Consider the following 21,881-nt stretch of genomic DNA (forward strand, 5'->3'; position numbering starts at 1 on the left):
AAGTGTTCTCATTTCTCTTGACTTTTTTTTTTTTAATTTTTTTTTAATTGAAGTTTAGTTAATCTACAATGTTGTGTTAGTTTCAAGTATACAGCAAAATGACTGAGTTATACATATACATAATATATATTTTTTCAGATTCTTTTCCATTATAGGTTATCACAAGATATTGAGTATAGTTTTCTGTGCTATACAGTAGGTCCTTATTGTTTATCTTTTTTTTTTTAAATTGGGGTATAGCTGCTTTACAATGTTGTGTTAATTTCTGCTGTACAGTAAAGTGAGTCAGTTATACATATACCCACTCTTTTTTCGATTTCCTTCCCATTTAGGTCACCACAGAGCACTGAGTAGAGTTCCCTGTGCTATACCGTCAGTTCTCATTAGTTACCTCTTTTATACATAGTAGTGTATATATGTCAATCCCAATCTCCCAATTCATCCCACACCCCTTTTCCCCCTTGGTAACCATAAGTTTGTTTTCTACATCTGTGTCTCTATTTCTCCTTTGCTAATAAGGTCATCTGTACCATCTTTCTAGATTTCACATATAAGTGATACTATATTTGTCTTTCTCAGAAAGAGAGATTTATGCCGCTTGACTTTTAAAAGCAGCCAAACAAGTTTCAAATTGTTCTTCCTTTTTCTGTAGTCTATCAAATGTACTACAAGCAATTCTGACTCACAAATTTCAAAACAAAATAACTTAATGAACATAAATGCAAATTTTACTATTCTTACGTCCTTCTCCACATAACAGAACTCTTTCAAATCCTCAAATTAACTTGAAAGCCCACCTCTTCTCCCTTCAGAGACAGATAAGGAGTGCTCTATCAAAACCTGTTGGGACTTCCCTGGTGGCGCAGTGCAGGGGACATGGGTTCGAGCCTTGGTCCGGGAGGATCCCACGTGCCGAGGAGCAACTAAGCCCATGTGCCACAACTACTGAGCCTGAGCTCTAGAGCCCATGAGCTGCAACTACTGAAGCCTATGCGCCTAGAACCCGTGCTCTGCAAACAAGAGAAGCCACTGCAATAAGAAGCCCACGCACCGCAACGAAGAGTAGCCCCTGCTTGCCGCAACTAGAGAAAGCCTACACACAGCAACAAAGACCCAACGCAGCCATAAATTAATTAATTAATTAAAAAAAAAAAACCTGTCAATGACTGCCCTGAGGTCCAATTCGATCTTTGCATCTGTCAGCGGCACAGGGTCCAGGCAGAAAACAGATGGCCCCCCAATTCAGGTCATCAGAGAACCCTTCAATGAAGAATGACTTAGGCTGGGTCTGTAGCCACAAAGGATGGCACAGTTCCCTAGGCTACTAGCAGCACCATGCTGTTTGTAGCCCTTGGGCCTAGAGGGCCGGAGAGGGAGGAACTCCCACAACTGGAGAGAGCGAGCTGGTGCAGAATGCTAGAGAGGCCATCCCACAAGCACTGGGATCTTGCATGGCTGAAAGGCGCAGGGCCAGCCCAGGACACTGTACATGGAGGTGGCAGAGAGGGCAAACAACCTTGACCTCTCTCCTCCCTCCCTCCCAGTGCTTGAAGGCACTCGGCACACCTGACCAGCAGTCAGAGGGCAAGGGAAGCCCGGTACCATCTGCAGGGGCAAATTCGGACAGTTTTAAAATGTTTCTTCAGGACTGGCAGGAGAGACAAGATGGTGGAGTAAAAGGACTTCAGCTCACCTCCCCTCACGAAAACACCAAAATCACAACTAACTGCTGAACAACCACTGACAAAAAAGACTTGAACCTTCCAAAAAAGATATTCTACATCCAAAGCCACAGTGAGACAGTAGGAAGTTCACTTCTGCATTATAATCAAATCCCATACCTTCCAGATGGGCGATCCACAAACTGGGAAATAATTATATCACAGAGGTTCTCCCATATGAGTGAGAGTCTGGAGCCCCACATCAGGCTCCCCAGCCTGGGGATCTGGCATCAGGAGGTGGAGCCCCCAGAGCACTTGGCTTTCTAGGCCAGCTGGGCTTGAGTGCAGGAGTTCCTCAGGACTGAGAGAAACAGACGGCCCTCTTGGAGGCCGCACACAAGGTTTCATGTGCACTGGGACCCAGGGCAAAGCAGTGACTCCATAAGAGCCTGGGCCAGACCTACCTGCAGGTACTGTAGGGTCTCCGGGAGAGGTGGGGGTCAGCTGTGGCTCACCGTGGGGGCCAAAGGAAAACTCTTGGGCGTGAGCTCTCCCGGGGGTCTCCATTTTGGCACCGATGATCGGCCCCACCCAACAGCCTGCAGGATCCAGTCCTGGGACGCCTCAGGCCAAACAATGAACAGGGTGGGAACACAGTCCCACCCCTCAGGAGACAGGCTGTCTAAAGTTGTCCTGAGCCAACAGCCACCTATAAACACACCCCTTGACATGGCCCTGCCCACCAGGGGGACATGACACAGCTCCACCCACCAGTGTGCAGGCACCAGTTCCTCCCACCAGAAAGCCTGCACAAGCCCCTGGACCAACCTCACCCACCAGGGGACAGACACCGGAACCAAGAAGAATTACAGTCCTACGGCCTGAGGAATGGAGACCACAAAAACACAGCAAGTGAGACAATACCAGACAGCAGAGAAATATCTTCCAGACTAAGGAACAAGATAAAACCCCAGAAGAACAACTAAGTGAAGTGGAGATAGGCAACCTACCTGAAAAAGAATTCAAAGTAATGATAGTAAAGATGATCCAAGACCAAGAGGAAAAACAATGGAGACACAGACCAAGAGGATACAAGAAATGTTTAATAAAGAGTTAGAAGCTTTAATGAACAGAGATGAACAATACAAAAACTGAAATGAAAAATACACTAGAAGGAATCAACAGCAGAATAAATGAGGCAGTAGAACGAATAAGTGAGCTGGAAAACAAATTGGTGGAAATCATTGCTGAGGAACAGAATAAAGAAAGAAGAATGAAAAGAAATGAGGCCAGTCTAAGAGACTTCTAGGACAACATTAAATCCACAACATTGGCATTAACGGGGTCCCAGAAGGAGAAGAGAGAGAGAAAGGGGCTGAGAAAATATGTGAAGAGCTAACAGCCAAAAACTTGCCTAACATGGGAAAAGAAACACTCACTCAAGTCCAGGAGGCACAGAGAGTCCCATACAGGATAAACCCAAGGAGGAACACACCGAGACACATATTAATCAAAGTGACCAAAAAATTAAGACAAAGAGAAAATATTAAAAGCAACAGAGAAAAGCAACAAATAACAAAGAAGGGAATCCCCATAAGGTTACCAGCTGATTTTTCAGCAGAAACTCTGCAGGCCAGAAGGGAATGGCAAGATATATTTAAAGTGATAAAAGAGAAAAACCTACAACCAAGAATACTCTACCCAGCAAGGCTCTCATTCAGATTCAATGGAGAAATCAAAAGTTTTACAGACAAGCAAAAGCTAAGAGAATTCAGCATCACCAAACCAGCTTTACAACAAATCCTAAAGGAACTTTTCTAGGCGGAAAAGAAAAGGCCACAACTAGAATCAAGAAAATTATGAATGGGAAAGCTCATCGGTAAAGGCAAACATAAAACAAAGGTAGGAAATCACCCACACACAAGTATGATATCAAAACCAGCAATCATGGGAAGAGGATAGTATGAATGCAGGATATTGGAAATGCACTGGAAATTAAGAGACCAGCAACTTAAAGCAATCTTGTACATATATAGACTGCTATATCAAAACCTCATGGGAACCACAAATCAAAAATGTACAATAGATACACACACAAAAAAGAAAAAGCAGCCCAAACACAACACTAAAGACAGACATCAAGTAACAAGAGAACAAAAGAGGAAGGGAAGAAAAAAGACCTTCCAAAACAAAACCAAAGCAATTAACAAAATGTTAGTTAAGTACATATCAATAATTACCTTAAGTGTAAATGGATTAAATGCTCCAACCAAAAGATAGATTGGCTGAATAGATACAAACACAAGACCCATATATATGCTGTCTACAAGAGCCTCCTTTCAGATCTAGGGACACATACAGACTGAAAGTGAGGGGATGGTAAAATGTATTCCATGTAAACAGAAATCAAAAGAAAGCTGGAATAGCAATAGTCATATCAGACAACATAGTTTAAAATAAGGACTATTACAAGAGACAAAGAAGGACACTACATAATGATCAAGAAATCAATCCAAGAAGATATAACAATTGTAAGTATTTATGCACCCAACATAGAAGCAATATAGAAGGCAAATGCTCACAGCCATAAAAGGAGAAATCAACAGTAACACAATAATAGTGGGGGACTTTTAACACCCCACTTTCATCAATGGACAGATCATACAGGCAGAAAATCAATAAGGAAACACAGGCCTTACGTGACACATTAGACCAGATGGAATTAACCGATATTTACAGAACGATCCATATGAAAGCAGCAGAATACACATTTTCCTCAAGTGCACATGGAACATTCTCCAGGATAGACCACATGCTTGGTCACAAAGCAAGCCTCGGTAAATTTAAGAAAAGTGAAATCATATTAAGCATCTTTTCCTACCACAACGCTATGAGATTAAAAATCGACTACAACAAAAAAACCGAAAAAGCACAAACACATGGAGGCTAAACAATATGTTCCTAAACAACCAATGGATCACTGAAGAAATCAAAGAGAAAATAAAAAAATACCTAGAGACAAATGAAAACAAAAACATGCCAATCCAAAACCTATGAGATGCAACAAAAGCAGTTCTAAGAGGGAAGTTTATAGTAATACAATCTTACCTCAAGAAACAAGAAAAATCTCAAACAACCTAACTTTACACCTAAAGCAGCTAGAGAAAGAAGAACAAACAAAACCCAAAGTAAGTAGAAGGAAAGAAATCATAAAGATCAGAGCAGAAATAAATGAAATAGAGATGAAGGAAACAACAGAAAAGATCAATGAAACTAAAGGATGATTCTTTGAAAAGATAAAGAAAATTGATAAACTTTAAGCCAGACTCATCAAGAAAAAAGGGAGAGGGCTCAAATCAATACAATTAGAAACAAAAAAGAAGTTACAACTGACACCACAGAAATACAAAGGATCATAAGAGACTACTACAAGCAACTATCTACCAATAAAATGGACAACCTAGAAGAAATGGACGGATTCTTAGAAAAGTACAAATCTTCCAAGACTGAACCAGGAAGAAATAGAAAATAAGAAAAGACCAATCACAGGTATTGAAATTGAAACTGTGATTAAAAGACTTCCAACAGCATAAACATCCCAAACTTCAGACAATACTACAAAGCTACAGTAATCAAAACAGCATGACATTGGCACAAAAACAGACATATGGATCAATGGAACAGAAGAGAGAGCCCAAAAATAAACCCACACACCTATGGTCAATAAATCTTCTACAGAGGAGGGAAGAATATACAATGGAAAAAGGACAGACTCTTCAGCAAGTGGTGTTGGGAAAGTTGGAGAGCCATATGTAAACCAATGAAGTTAGAACACGACCTCTCACCAGACACAAAAATAAACTCAAAATGGCTTAAAGACTTAAACATAAGATATGACACCATAAAATGTCTAGAAGACAACAGGGGCAAAACATTCTCTGACATAAATCATACCAATGTTTTCTTAGGTCAGTCTTCCAAGGCAATAGAAATAAAAGCAAAAATAAACAAACAGGACCTAATCAAACTTACAACCTTCTGCACAGCAAAGGAAACTGTAAACAAATGAAAAGACAACCTACAGAACGGGAGAAAATATTTGAAATGATAAGACTGACAAGGGCTTAATTCCCAAAATATACAAACAGCTCACACAGCTCAAAAACAAAAGAACAACCAAATTGAAAAACTGGCAGAAGACTAAAGTAGACATTTCTCCAAAATATAAATACAGGTGGCCAACAGGCACATGAAAAGATGCTCAACATGGCTAACTATTAGAGAAATGCAAATCAAAACTACAGTGAGGTACCATCTCACAGCAGTCAGAATGGCCATTATTAAAAAGTCTACAAATGACAAATTGCTGGAGAGGATGTGGAGAAAAGGGAACCCCTCTACACTGTTGGTGGGAATGTAAGTCGGTGCAACCACTGTGGAAAACAGTATGGAGGTTTCTCAGAAAACTAAAAATAGAATTACCATATGATCCAGCAATCCCACTCCTGGGCATATATCTGGAGAAAACTCTAATTAAAAAAGATACATGCACCCTTATGTTCATAGCAGCACTATTCACAATAGCCAAGACATGGAAACAACCTAAATATCCATCAAGAGATGAATGGATAAAAGATGATATGGTACATACATACAATTGAATACTACTCACCCAGAAAAAGAATGAAATAATGCCATTTGCAACAACACAGATGCAAGTAGAGATTATCATACTAAGTGAAGTAAGTCAGAAAGAGAAAAACAAATACCATATGATATCACTTATATGTGGAATCTAAAATATGACACATGTAAAGCAGCTATACTCCAATAAAAATTAACTTTAAAAAAGTAAAATAAAAGGTAGAGTGACTTGAAAGAAGTAAAAAATAAAATATGACACAAATGAACCTATCTATGAAATAGAAACAAAATCAGGACATAGAGAACAGACTGGTGGTTGTTAAGGGGGTGGGGGGGTGGGAGAGGGTAGGAGTGCGAGTTTGGGATTAGCAGATGTAAACTGGTATGTACAGAATGGATAAACAACAAGATCTTACTGTATAGCACAGGGAACTATATTCAATATCCTGTGATAAACCATAATGGAAACGAATATGAAAAAGAATGTATATATATCTATAATTGAGTCACTTTGCTGTACAGCAGTAATTAATGAAACACTGTAATTCCACTATACTTCAATAAAAAATTAAAAAACATATCCAACAGAGCAAAGACACACACACACAAAAACTATCAACAAACAAAATCAAAGACAAAAGACAAGGACGTGCACTCTCACCACTTTTATACAACACTGCTGTGGATAGGACTTCCAAATTATCAGAGACGAAAAAGATATAAAAGGAATCCAAATTGCAAAAGAAGTAAAACTGTCACTGTTTGCAGATGACATGATACTATACATAGAATCCTAAAGATGCTACCAGAAAACTTACTAGAGCTCATCAGTGAATTCAGTAAAGCTGCAGGATACAAAATTAATACACAGAAATCTCTTGCATCCCTACACACTAACAATGAAGATCAGAAAGAGAAATTAAGGAAACAATCCCATTTACCATTACATCAAAAAGAATAAAATACCTAGGAATAAACCTACCTAAGGAGGCAAAACACCTGTACTCTGAAAACTATAAGATACTGATAAAAGAAACTAAAGATGACACAAACAGATGGAAAGATATACCATGTTTTTGGATTGGAAGAATCAATATTGTCAAAATGACTATACTACCCAAAGCAATCTACAGATTCAATGCAATCCCTATCAAATTACCAATGGCATTTTTCACAGAACTAGAAGAAAAAATTTTAAATTTCTATGGAAACACAAAAGACCCTGAACAGCCAAAGCAAACCTGAGAAAGAAAAATGGAACTGGAGGGACTTCACTGGTGGTGCAGTGGTTAAGAATCCACCTACCAATGCAGGGACACAGGTTTGAGGCCTGCTCCAGGAAAATCCCACATGCTGTGGAGCAACTAAGCTCATGCACCACAACGACTGAGCCTGTGCTCTAGAGCGCACGAGCCACAACTACCGAAGCCCACGCACCTAGAGTCCGTGCTCCGCAACAAGAGAAGCCACTGCGATGAGAAGCCCATGCACCGCAACAAAGAGTAGCCCCCACTCGTCACAACTAGAGAAAGCCCGCTCACTGAACAAAGACCCAACACAGCCAAATAAATTAACTAATTAATTAAATAAATTTAAAAAAAAAGAAAAAAGAAAAATGAAACTGGAGCAGTCAGACTCCCTGACTTCAGACTATACTACAAAGTTACAATAATCAAAACAGTATGGTACTGGCACAAAAACGGAAATATAGTTCAAAAAACAGGAAAGCCCAGAAATAGTTCAAAAAACAGGAAAGCCCAGAAATATAGTTCAAAAAACAGGAAAGCCCAAAAAACAGAACGTCCCTATGGTCAATTAATCTACAACAAAGGAGCAAGAATATACAATGGAGAAAAGACAGTCTCTTCACCAAGTGGTGCTGGGAAAAGTGGACAGTTACATGTAGAAGAATGAGATTAGAACATTCTCTAACACCATACACAAAAATAAACTCAAAATGGATTAAAGACCTAAATGTAAGGCCAAATATTATAAAACTCTTAGAGGAAAACATAGGCAGAACACTCTGACATAAATTGCAGTAATATCTTTTTGGATCTACCTCCTAGAGTAACGAAAATTTAAAAAAAATTTTTTTAAATGGGACCTAATTAAACTTAAAAGCTTTTGCACAGCAAAGGAAACCATAAACAAAATGAAAAGACAGCCCACAAAATGGGAGAAAACATTTGCAAATGAAGCAACTGAAAAGGATTAATCTCCAAAATATACAAAACAGCTCACACAGCTCAAATAACCCAATCAAAAAATGGGCAGAAGATTTAAATAGACATTTCTCCAAAGAAGACATACAGATGGCCAACAGGCACACAAAAAGATGCTCAACTTTGCTAGTGTTTAGAGAAATGTAAATCCAAACTACAATGAGTTATCACCTCACACGGGTCAGAATGGCCATCATCAAAATGTCTATAAACAGGGCTTTCCTGGAGGCATCGTGGTTAAGAATCCGCCTGCCAATGCAGGGGACATGGGTTCGAGCCCTGGTCTGCGAAGATCTCACATGCTGCGGAGTAACTAAGCCCATGCGCCATAACTACTGAGCCTGTGTTCTAAAACCCATGAGCCACAACTACTGAGCCAATGTGCCAAAACTACTGAAGCCCACACACCTAGAGGCCATGATCCACAACAAAAGAAGCCACTGCAATGAGAAGCCTGTCCACCACAACAAAGAGTAGCCCCTGCTCTATGCAACTACAGAAAGCTCACGTGGAGCAACAAAGACCCAAGGCAGCCAAAAATAAAATAAATAATAAGTTTAAAAAAAAAAAAAGAAAAAATTCCTTTAAAAAAACTGTCTATAAACAATAAATGCTGGAGAGGGTGTGGAGAAAAGGAAATCCCCCTACACTGTTGGTGGCAATGTAAATTGGTTCAACCACTATAGAGAACAGTACGGAGGTTCCTTAAAAAACTAAAAATAGAAATACCATATGATCCAGCAACCACACTCCTGGGCATATATCCAGAGAAAACCATAATTCGAAAAGATATATGCACCTCAATGTTCACTGCAGCACTATTTACAATAGCCAAGACATGGAAGCGACTGAAATGTCCATCAACAGAGGAATGGATAAAGATGTGTTACATATGTACAACTGAATACTACTCAGTCATAAAAAAGAACAAAATAATGCCATTTGCAACAACATGGATGCAACTAGAGAATATCATACTAAGTGAAATAAGTCAGAAAGAAAAAGACAAATATCTTATGATGTCACTTGTATGTGGAACCTAAAAAAAATGATACAAATGAACTTATTTACAAAACAGAAACAGACTCACAGACTTCAAAAACAAATTTATGAAAGGGGAAAGGTCTGGGGAGGGATAAAATTAGGAGTTTGGGATTAACATATGCACACTACCATATATAAAATAGATAATCAACAAGGACATACTGTATAGCATAGGGAACTCTACTCAATGATCTGTAATAACCTATATGGGAAAAAAATCTGAAAAAGAATGGATATGTGTATATGTATAACTGAATCCTTTTGCTGTATACCTGAAACTAACACAACATTGTAAATCAACTATAATATAAGATAAAAATTAAATTAAAAAAAATGTTTCTTCTTACACTACGAATTATGGAATAGCAAGCAAAAAGAAAGGAATTTCAATCTGAGAATCTTAATTTTATAAAATCTTCCCAATTGAAGCCTCCCTTAGAGCAGTTCCCTAATATGAACCTAACATGAATTACAAAAGCAGGCAAATCAGGAAAAAAAAAAGACTTACGGTTTAGGAGATTCAAGTTTTCACTTTTCATGTCTTCCAGTTGTTGTTTAAGTAGTTTATTTTGCGCCTCAAGCTCCAGCTTCCCTTCTTTAAGTAGTGAATAGTTGCTCATCTCTTTAACCTTCTTGCTCAGCACGTGGTTTTGCTTTGTTAATGCCAAACACTGAGCTTTGACAGACTCCAACTGAAGCTGGAATTGGAAAAGGAAAACTTGTATTTGAACAGTGACTTTACAGGACTGCATAGGTAAATGCTGGCAGGCTGCTCTCAGCTGGGCAGCATAATTTAATTACGGTCACTTGACTGAAGTGTGGTTCTCTTCGACTAGACAGCCCTAACTACGACTTCTGCCCTGGAGCTGGGGATGGGGCAAGCTCATCCAACTCGATTTATGCAGAACCCTGTCCTACAAAGCAAGCCCTTCGGATTATCACCCCATTTTCCAGATGCAGCTAAGGACCCAAAAGCCATCACAGAGTTAATAATGTGTCTATTTTTTAATATGAAAAGGTAAGATAGATACCAATAACATGCTGTGAGGTGCTTTCCTTTTCTTAGTCTAATATATCTCATGTTTGGAGACATGAGCCTATAAAGTTCTCAAACAAGTCATCACAGTTGCAAAAATAAATTTTATATACAGAACGTATTTTAAGTTCCTGAAGGTCCAGTCCTGTCCTTTGGATAGCAAGCACACAAATGGACAGAAAAAAAGTAACAGTATCATGTGAAAAATGCCTCTCATTTTGCTTTAATCTGTGAGATCCTGATGTAGTGATAAGAATTTTCACCTGCTGCTGAGGGGAAGGGAGACGAGGCTGAGTAGATACTGGTATACACCAGCCACCTGCTATGGGCCAGGTGCAGTAAACCAGCTCACTGAAGTCCCTCAACAACCATGGGATGTGGGCAATATCAAAGAGTTTACGGAGGAGGGATCTGAGGTCACAGATCTTGCCCAGAGGCACACAAGCAGTGAGGGAGACACAAAGGATTCAAGGACGACTCTGGGCCCCAAAGGACATGCTCTTTCTATGCTTCTCTAGGAGACTAAGATTGAAATAAGGAACTACTGAATTAAGTTCAGCCATCACCCTCTGAGTCATATAATAAACAGTCCAAAAATACCAAGAGGATAACTCAAGATAAATTATGTATGACTGAAGCTACAATTTCCCGTGATGTCTAATAACTATTTCAAAAAAACCAATAGGCTTAACAATTACCTCAAGTTCTTTCACACGATTTACAGAATGATCCAGTTCTTCCTTTTTAAAATTAAGAGTCGCAAACTCCTCTTGGAAATGTATAGCTTTTTCTGAAAGACAGAGCCAACCAACTAAAGATCATAAAGTTTTCCCAGTGAATATAAAAATCATTTAATCATTTATAGCCAGTATGTCAGATCTAACGACCATTATTTCATCATCTAAAATAGCAGAGGGAATTCCCTGTCCGCCCAGAGGTTAGGACTCCACGTTTTTACTGCTGAGGGTGCGGGTTTGATCCTTTGTTGGGGAACTAAGAGCCTGCAAGCTGTGTGGCACAGTAAAAAAAAAAAAACAAAAAAACCCACCACACACACACACACACACACACACACACACACACACACACGTAAAATAGCAGATATTTGGGTCAAAAAAAAAATCAGCAAGCGATAAGTAAGCCCCATTACTCAATAGGTGATGGAAAGTCAGTTGTAATGGTCATACATGTGGTGAACCTCCTGCTACACAAGTCACCAGAGTTATTACACCACCTGCACAGAGCGCGGGGCCCTCATGCCGACGGCTCTGAACTTCCTTCCTTAAAGACAAAGACTGCTCTGTAAGACTGTAGCTATTTGTAGTTATTATTTTGTCATTTTCACTTCATCTAACACAAGTCTCTACAGATATATCATCAGAAAAATCACATCCTGACTACAGGACAGTACTAATTCCTCAAGAGGTATTAGTCTCAGCAAGATAGTTGCAAAGGAGCAGCCCCAAAGTAAAAAATGAAATATCTCGTGGCTTAGAGTAATATTAACTGATGGCAATAAGTTGCTGCCGCCTTCTTGCCATCACAGATTTATTCATCAAAATATATGGAAATAAAGTTGAATAAAATTCTACTGATGAATTACTGATCTTTGTGAATATACAAAAGGTTAAACATGAAGGTTTGTAAAAACATAGTGAAAGACGGTGATTATTTTTTTCATTTTGTAAAATTAAAAGGACAAAAATGTGTCAGTTTATAGTAACAATGAAGTGGAAGGTACATATTTTTTGGATTACAGAACAGACCCAACTTAGGAAGCTGATAACCTGCATCAAAACTGAGAAGTATAGCCTTTTTCCCCCCCAAGGGTCACCTTTATTCTTCCTCTTATCTTCGATGAATCTATTAGTTCTAGCGACGCAGTCCTCCTTCAGTTCAAGTTGATACCTGAGAATCAGAAGGATGGAAAATGAGTTCCTGGTCACCTCCCTAGACAGACTGCTCTCAGTGCCTGAGCTTATCTATGGCACCAGGGCACCGAAGGGCACTGAACAGGACAACGCATGAACTTCAAGGTCATTCAGTAGTAAGGCCAGGGATCCGAAACCTGGCTATAAAAGGTCCAGTAAAATCCTGCTGCAATCCTGTAAACTCAAGCACAAAATGAAGGGTCATGTTATCGAGGTTACAGATGGCACTGTTTCTCAGCTGGTGTCCACTGACAAAAGAAAGTAAATTTAGTTACTTCTACATTGTACCCAACAGACTCTAAATCCCAAAGGATAACAAGTCAGTCACTTCCAATCCACCTATCCTGCCTCCCCACCCCCAAGCAGGATAAGAACTTTTCCCCTCAGGAACTGAGCACAGTACTGAGAGCCACTGCCAACAGAATTATATACGGATTGGCGATACCAAAAGGCACGTTTTCATGGAATTTTACTATCTACACGAGCTATTACCAGCTGACTTTCTGGTTCAGAGATGAGAGAAAGGAAAGAAGCACTCCTGTGGTGAATATCCTCCAAACCCCAACAATTGCCAAAGTCATAATGAGGACACCCACGGCCAGACAAAGACATCAATACCTAACAGTTCCCGACTCCATGGCTATGTCAAGCTAACATACACACTTTTATTCATTTATTCCTAGAAGTTTAACAACTACAGATTCTTCAGAGCTTACTGCTGTATTATAGGAGCGGACATAAAATATGTGGATGAAGTCTGTATCATGTCAAAACTGATACACGGAAAACTGCTATATTTTTTATTAGAATTATTTTAAAGAATAACCTCAAAAACCCTTTGAAGGTACTACACGTAATGGACTATCAATGCCAAATTATGGACAAAGCAGTAAAGAGAGGCCGATGATTAAGAAATACCCAGAGCTGCTGAGTTGAGCCATCTCACTGCTATGAATTCATTGACTCAATAAACAATTAACTGAACACTTACTTTGTGCCAGACGTTACACTGAGCACTGGAGGGAAAAGTTACCGTATATGGGTTTAATGGCTCTGCACTAAGATACTATTCACCAGAACACAGCAAAACCCAGACTAGAGGAAAGCCATAGTATCACAGTTGTCCGTATTTTCCTTTTCCTGTATCATTTTTTGCTTTATATAGTTAATTCTAGTTTCTTTCTTTTGATTCCAGCTTTGCAGAATCTTGAAGGAATACAGATCGACAAATACTTTAACCAATAAGCAGAATAATTCATAAATCATTCGACATCCATATCTTAATGGCAGTATGAGTGGGGTAGAGGAAGAGACAAAAGCGACTATAATTCCCATTTTATAGCTTTTCAGCAAGTTACAAGGTGCCCTAAGAAATTCAAGCAAATCACAGGCCCTCAATAAATACTAGAGGAAAAAAAAAAAAAATACTAGAGGAGAGACAAGAGTGAACAGAGGATGCTATTCTCTGTACTGTATGTTTTTAAAACCATCTTAACTCAAATACTCATGGGAAAGGCTTGACTGGTCAATGAAAACACATATTTTTTTTAAATACTGGATTTTGTCATAAAATATTAGTCTTATCTACTTCATTAGTGTTGCTGTGTTTCCATCAACTTAATTCAAACATGATACTTTTTTGTTAAAAACGCCAAACAATTACTTTAGGAGTTCGTTCTTGAGCTTTAGGTCACAGGCCTCCTCAATACTCTTTATATTCAGCTCCCGCCTCCTAAGCCCGTCAGTCATGCTTTTGTTTTCTTCTTCTTGTAGCCTCTGGGCCCTGAAATTAGCAAAAACAGATACGGCAAATCAGAAAACTATAATACTTGAAGTGAAGAATTTAGGCGGAGAAGATACCGTGTGTTTTTAGCTCCACAGACTCAAACTGTTACGTGACTGTCACGCTGTGGGGAGTAGATGCAAAGAGCCAGAGGCCTCCCACCTCTTTTATGGGCTGACCTAGTGATGATGGATCTGAACTAGCAAACGGAACTCTACGGTGGCACCTGGCTGGTGGGAGTGGGAAAGTGCCAAAACCAAAGTGGTTTCTCACAGGAGATGCTTCACACTTAAAAAAAAAAAAAGGTCATAAATGCTAAGTAGCCATAATCAATTCAGGGGTGAAAGAATGATGTTTTTAGTTACAAAGCTACAAACCAAACATCAGCTAGTGCACTTAAGTGCTTGTTTCTTTTATAATATTGTTTCTAACTGAGATTTAATTGACTAGCCCATAGCTATTAAAGACAGGATTCGTTCTGGCATTTCACAGTCTACTCATTCAATACGGAAAAGTAAGTACTGAAAAGAGAGCAAAAGATCGATGGATCAATCAAAGTCCCAACACCGAAAAAGGCATGGTCTACCTGGTGAGACCTTAAATCAAGCACAAAATCAATTCCAGAGCCAGGTAACTGGGTTCACAGGGACTTAGATCAAACCATAATGAGAAGTGCTAGGGAACCCAGACTATCCCAAGCAAAGGATAAAAGCTCTGTGTCTTAGCTCCCTCTGCTGGTTCATCTGTACACAAAGGAGCAGTAAACCAGTACGTTTATTTAGCTTATATACTATGCTTAGAAGGGAGGAGGAGGAAGAGGGGAAGAGGCGGTAAATGAGTGATTACATAATCATGAACCATCTATACCCAAACTGTGTTCCTTTTCTCTCTTATGATCAATTTACCTCTTTGGTATTGCCAAAAAGAGAGTAAGGTTGGCAGACAGAAGCAAAACACAGAAGAAATCAAACGAACCGAGCCTATATAAATGAGAAAACAACATCAGTGAAGATGAAGACAAATCCTTTAATGAAAGAAGGTTCCTGGAGTATCTGTGAGTGCCAATTAATGGCACATACCAAATGGGAAAGAAGGCTTATTCCATAAACTATAAAACTGCTGAGCTTGCTATGAATCCCAGGTAAGAAGTGAAGAACGAAACGCTGGTGAGCACTTAGGAAAAGCAACACACACATATCACAAGAAATACTTTCACCCAGTACAAGTCAACTCAGAGCCACCGTGTTTCCCTTTTTTGCCAGCAGAGCACGTCAGTGTGGCAGGTCTGGCTCTCTGGAATTCAGTTACTACATGCACATGAAACTGATATCTGAATGGTTGAACATAAATGCGAAACGTATGATCTGTTAAAGCATTATTCGCTTCTGCAAATCATTTGTCCCGTCTCACTGAAGCCTGACGACGGTGTCTCCTTCTGCTTTCATCCCAGTGTCTAATATTTCAAAAGTGAAACCATCATCCCAGTTTCTCTTAACCTGTGCCTTTTGAAGCTAGGTGCTATCACCTTCACAACCAAGAACTCTATTTTGCAGCTAATATTAGACTATGTAGACATTTTTAGTAGTTCTTCTTCATCTCATTCATTCTGAATGTCCAAAATGAATACACATTACTTACAATTCAAAAGCTTCAATTCTTTGATTCAGCTCAGCTTCTCTGCCTCTCAGAACATCTATATCTTTTAGCAGAAGCTGCCTTTGAGTATAAATTTCTTTTGTTTCATTCTGTAGAGGAAAGTATTAATTTTTAGCAAGCAAGGTAAAGAAAACAAAAGAGATTTGAACTAATACCCTGCTTCCTGAATTCCAGAAAGCAAAGTACAAACACTTAGAGGAACAATTTCACTGTCAAGAGGTTCCAATGCGATGTATATGTTTTGCCTTTTTTTCCACAAAAATTTACTCCCTCCTCCCCCAAGGACTGTTAAGCCACATTACCCTATATTCCTAACATCCCTTGTCTCGTTATTTTATTACTTAATTAACATTTCTCAGACACTTACAAAATTTCACTAAGTTCTTCAGCAAGAAAAAAATGAAACAAAATGTGCATTCGGCAATAAAACTTAAAAGAATCCCCATAGTTCCATCGCTGTCTCAAAGTTTCAATTCAGAGGTCATTCTGGCTCAGTCAGCAAGCTCGCCTGATGTCCCAAATGAATGGCCACACTTCCATGTATGTGCTCCCTGAGCAAGGGTTTCCTGAACACCTGTCACATGTCCAAGGGCACACTGGGAGTTGGATACACAACGATGGACAGATATAGGACGGTCCCCACCTTTAAAAAACTCACAGTTTAGTCAGGGAGAGAGAGACAAATCAACAGTCACACTACAGTGTGATGATTTCACAACCAAAGTACATCAAGACTCGACAGCACGAACAAAGCCCAAAGGACTCCATCAGTGGGGGTCAGGAAAGGCGTCACGAGGACGTGTGACACTCCGGCTGGATTTTGAAGGACTGGATGGCTGCATCAGGCAGAGAAGGGGAGGGGCATTCCAGGTAGTGGAATCAAGGCACGGTGCTCTTCACAAGGATGGCTACCTTCGTTAGTGCCTTCAGAGAATCAGGTGACTAAACGAGGGCTCAAGTCTGTTAACTGGTTGATCTCATCTAGTCAGTCATCTATCTTTAAATTTTATTGATGTATAGTTGATTTACAATGCTGTGTTAATTTCTGCTGTACAGCAAAGTGACTCAGTTATACAAATACATATTCTTTTTCATATTCTTTTCCATTATGGTTTATCACAGGGATAATGAATACAGTTCCCTGTGCTCTAGAGTAGGACCTTGTTGTTTATCCATCCTGTATGTAATAGTTTGCACCTTCTAATCCCAAACTCCCACTCCATCCCCCTCGGGGACCACCAATCTATGCTCTATGTCCCTGATTTTGTTTCTGTTTCATAGATAGGTTCATTTGTGCCATATTTTAGATTCCTCATATAAGTGATATCATATGCTATTTGTCTTCCTCTTTCTGAATTAGTCAGTCACCTATCTTGAAGATGATGCTGTTAGCATAAACATAATCCAAGCTTCTCAAACACCTGTGCCTCCAACATTTATTTTATAGCTAAGCGAGCCCAATTCCCAGAACTGCTATATAACACTTGTAGGGGGGTACAATTACCATGAAATAACTGGGTCTTATTGAGAAGCTCTAAGCAAGGGTGGACGCTGGGAGGAAGTCTTCTACTTTTAACAGAACTTTCTGATAGACGCTCCCGCTGTCCATAGGAAACAAGGTCTCAGATCCAGCCTGGTATAAGACATGCCCTTGGCAAAGGAACCTCTTTTTCCCAAAGCAATGGATCCAACAATCCCTCCCGACACGCCCTCCCGCCACTTGGCGACCTCTCCACCTCCCGTCCAGCCACCTTCCTGTGGGACAAGATCAAACGGCCACATGGATGACCCTGGCAGCCCTGGACGCCTGCACTCCGGGGACCTCACCTCTGCCCCCATGGCAGCATGCTGCGCTTTGTTTCCAGTCTTGATCTGAAACCTCCACCTGCAACTCTGTCCTCCTGGCCCATCCTTCTTCTTCCACCCACAGGAATCCCCAGACCTGCTTCTCGATGTCTTCCAGACGGCCACGTCACCCTCCCTGCTGCCCTATATTAGCCTCCTCCTGGGCTGCCTTCCCCACCCCACCCAACCCCAATGTCTTCCACGAATTGGGCTGCCTTTCCAAAAGCAAAGAAATTCGGCGCTCTCAAGCTCCTCTCCCCGAGCACCTCTATCCTTCCGCCCTCACCGACACTACACATCGTCCCGAGAGCTGCGCCAGAGCCATCGCCTGTAAGCACTGGATTTGGTCTACTGCCATTCCAGGCTGCCCACCTCGGCTGGGCCCTCAACATAGCTCAGGCAGCCCCGTCTGCTTCCCAGGGCTGCTCTTCCTTTCCTGCAAGCGGCCCTTCCACACCTCGGATCCTCTCCCCCGGCTGCTCCCGAAGCCTCAAATCTGCCGCTCCTTTGGTACGAGTTTCTCCCACTCCCAGCACGGACGGTCCCGTCCCCGCTCCATTCCCTCCAGCCATCTCAGAGGAAGGCTGTCTGCACATCCTTTCCAAGCCCCATGCTTCTACGTGCGCTCTTGACCCCAGTCCCTACTTGGGAAACGGCCCGGAAACAGCCACCCGGTAAATGATTTTAGAATATTACCTCCTGGTGCTTTTGAATTCTCTTAAGGGTCATCTTTTCCCGAGAAATCAGGGCTTCAGATTTTGCTTGACAAGCTCTCTCAAATTCGTTCCGCAACTCGGCTAATTCCTTCTCACACTTTCTTTTCTCTTCTGTTTTAATTTTTGCTATTTCAGTATCTTTCAAATACTTCAGCTGCCAATTGATGACAAATAACTGTAAATGCCAATAACTACACTAAAGAAACAGTAACATTCTCTCTTCACTGTCGGTTTTAACATTAATGCTGCCTAAATATATTTAGTCTTAATTTGTCTTTATGTTTTGTCTCATTCACTGTACTTATAGGGTGCATTCAAAAGTCATAAAGAAATGACATCATCTGGAAAGAGAAATAACATGCACAGCAGTATAGTATCACATTCATTAGTAAAGATTCTAGTTACTTCCCCACATACCTAAGATGAAGACATTAAAAGACAAGCAAAAACATCACTCTTGGTAATAACAAGATAATTCTTACCTTTTGACTCATTTCTGCCCGTAGCTGCTGTTCAATTTCTCTCTTATATTCGTTTAACTTGATTTCTAAAGATTCTAACTTTGGATGCTGAGGGTAAGCACCTGCAAACTCATCATCAATAAGCTGAAGCTTCTCAGCTATCAAAAAACAACACAGGAAAGGAGGTTAGAGAAACGTGGGCAGGTGAGCAAGAGGCCAGAGCTCTGTTCAAACACAAAGAGTGCACTTAAGGGAAAGTGCAAGAATGTCTGCAATTTACTTGGTAACGCATCAGAAATGTGAGAGAGCTTAATGGACAGACAGGTAAGTGGTCAAGCAAGCGTAACGCAAATTTCATGGCAGACGTGAGGTGTACACGTGTGTGCTGTAAAACTGTGCCAACTTTCCTGAATGTTTGAGAATCCTCATCATAAAATGTCAGGGGAAAAGAAAACAAAAAGTACAGTTCAAGTCAGAAAACACTGGCATCTCTTTCCAGTGTCTAAATGCCATGGGAGAGAGCTCTTCATTGGACTTTGGTTAAAGCTGACTCACTTTCAACCACTGACCTTAAGATGAATCAAAGATCATGTGTCTCAACTCCTCCTCTCCACAGAAGAGGAAACAGACACCCATACAGTTGAAGTGATGTTCAGACGGCTAAGCAACTCTATACTGGCATCAGTGGGGCTAAAGCCAGGTCTATGATTGCCTCACATTCTGGCACTCTTTCCAGCAGACCTGCAGCCCTCAAACCAACTGTGGATTTGAAACCAACCACATTGCACACTGCAAACCTGGCCCTCGCGTACAATCTCAATCATGTGTAACACCAATACCACCAAAAACCAGGCATAGGAAGAAAAGGCTGGCAGAAGCAGATTAAAATATTGGCAGGTATGTCTCTGGTCAGCAAAACTTTAGATATGACTTTCCATCTCCTTTTCTGGATTTTCCAAATGCTCTGGACTGTCCAATGCAGGGTGCTAGCCAAATCTGGCCATTCTGAGTACTTGGAATGTGACCAGTCCAAAATGAGATGTACTCTAAGTGTAAAAGACACACCAGATATCAAGGACTGAGTACAAAAAAATAAACGTAAAATATCTCATTAATATTTTTCATATTGATTCAGGTTGGAATAATACCTTAGACATACTAAGTTATATAAAATATACTACCAAAACAAATTGCACCTATTTCTTCTTACCTTTTCTACTTTGGCTACTAGAAAATTTTTATTACACATGTGGCTCATACTATTGAACAGAACTGTTGTAGAATAAGCATGTTCTATGTTTCTAATGGAATAAAACCTACACCTGAATAAATGAAAGGCGTAGTCATACAATATGGTCTTTACAGGTTATGAACTTATCTTTTTACAAGTTAAAGGCACTAGTGCAGTTTAAGAATAAGGAAGGGCCAAGAAATCGATTAACCATATCCTATTAGCCAGCTGTTTCCCTTCTCTCCTGAGCACACAACTCAAGGGTAGGATGGTATTACAGAAAGCCTGCACAGCAGAAAAGCTCTGGATCACGGACCAGAAAACTTGGACTCATATCAGTTCTGACCCAGACTTGGCATTGCCAAGTTGCTCTTCCTCTGGTGACCTCAGTTTTCTCAACTTATAAAATGAAAGGATGGCCCACTGACTTCTCTAGTTCTCTGAAATGCAAATTATCTAAGATCTTCTCAGTTTAGTGGCTATAAAGTTAGGTGAGACACAGGAAAGAACCTCCCAGTCAAGAGGGGTTCAACCCAACAGACAAGGAAGTGGGCCTTTGGATCCCCACGAAATTTGGAAAGCGTAGCCTTGGTGGTCATGAAGGGAGGAGCAGCCCTGGAGAGCAGTTCCTGGTCCCTCCCAGCACTGATCCCAGAAAAAATGGGCGCCCCTGCCGCCAGCAGCCTGCATCCCTCCCAGTCAAGCAACAAATGCATAATACGGTACATCAGGTCATATCCTTCATTCAAAAGAGAAAACGGAAGAAGTGAAATTATGGAAGACCATAATTACCAAGGGAGTCTTTGACAGGAAATGTTGCACTTGTCTGAGTTCCCATACTGCAACTCTCTTTAGCCTGATGATATTCTGCCAATTCTTTCAGAAACTGCATGAGAAAACCTAAAAGACACAACGTGTATAGTTTCATTTCACAACTTTCTTTCATTCAACTGTTGCTCAATCACTGTTTATGCAATCTTGGTTTTATAACATTATGGTTTTTACATCATGTATCTTTTAAGAGTAATTTGAGGAAAGGTGTTTCCAAGCATGATACAGAAACCTACAAGCAATAAGGAGAAATATTCATCAAACATGCAAATTAAGAACTTATATGTGGCATGAAATAGCAAAGTCAAAAGACAAAGGATACACTGGAAACAACTATTTGGCATAATACAGAGACAGAGGACTAATTTTCATAAACATAAAAGAGTTTTTACAAATCAGTAAGAAAATGGAAAAATAGGGCAAGACATGGACAAAGTTCACAGAAAAAAATTTTCAATGTTGAATAAACATGAACAAAATTATAAATAAATGCAAATTAATACTACGACAGAAAGACTGTATTTTCCCGATAAGCGTATTACCAAAGTTTTAATCTTAGCACTCTAAGTGTCAGCAAGGGAGCGGGGAAGCAGGCGTGCTCTTTCACTTGGGAGGGAAATTTGTCCATGTTTATGGATACTCAAAATGCAAGTGCCCTTTCACCTAGTCATTCCACCTCTCTGAATTTACACAGCTATACTTTCCCAAAAGCGTGTAGCACCGCACGCTGCATGCTACTAATAGCAAAAACCAAGCGATGAAACAATAAAATCTCCATCAACAGGGGATTAATTAAATACATTCTAAAAAATAACTA

At 40.2% G+C, this 21,881-nt stretch overlaps 1 protein-coding gene across 4 annotated transcripts in view; it reads right to left on the minus strand.

Moving 5' to 3' along the window:
* The window catches only part of LOC309653411 (centriole and centriolar satellite protein OFD1-like), a 62,361-nt gene that overhangs the window by 26,272 nt on the left and 14,208 nt on the right, over positions 1–21,881 (minus strand). For 3 of the 4 annotated variants that reach the window (XR_014259145.1, XR_014259146.1, XM_082448023.1), the window contains 8 exons: positions 21,026–21,133; positions 19,024–19,160; positions 18,522–18,695; positions 15,963–16,069; positions 14,205–14,324; positions 12,445–12,518; positions 11,309–11,400; positions 10,083–10,272 (listed from right to left, as the gene is read on the minus strand). Coding sequence is in view for 1 of the 4 variants with exons in the window: in XM_082448023.1 (XP_082304149.1) it covers positions 10,083–10,272; positions 11,309–11,400; positions 12,445–12,518; positions 14,205–14,324; positions 15,963–16,069; positions 18,522–18,695; positions 19,024–19,160; positions 21,026–21,133 (1,002 nt within the window). In the remaining 3 variants the exon portion in view is untranslated. The remainder of the gene's footprint in view (positions 1–10,082; positions 10,273–11,308; positions 11,401–12,444; positions 12,519–14,204; positions 14,325–15,962; positions 16,070–18,521; positions 18,696–19,023; positions 19,161–21,025; positions 21,134–21,881) is intronic. The other variant, XR_014259144.1, reaches the window with a different exon arrangement.

This window comes from Balaenoptera physalus (assembly GCF_965194825.1).
Source record: "Balaenoptera physalus genome assembly, chromosome: Y".
Lineage (NCBI taxonomy): Eukaryota > Metazoa > Chordata > Mammalia > Artiodactyla > Balaenopteridae > Balaenoptera > Balaenoptera physalus.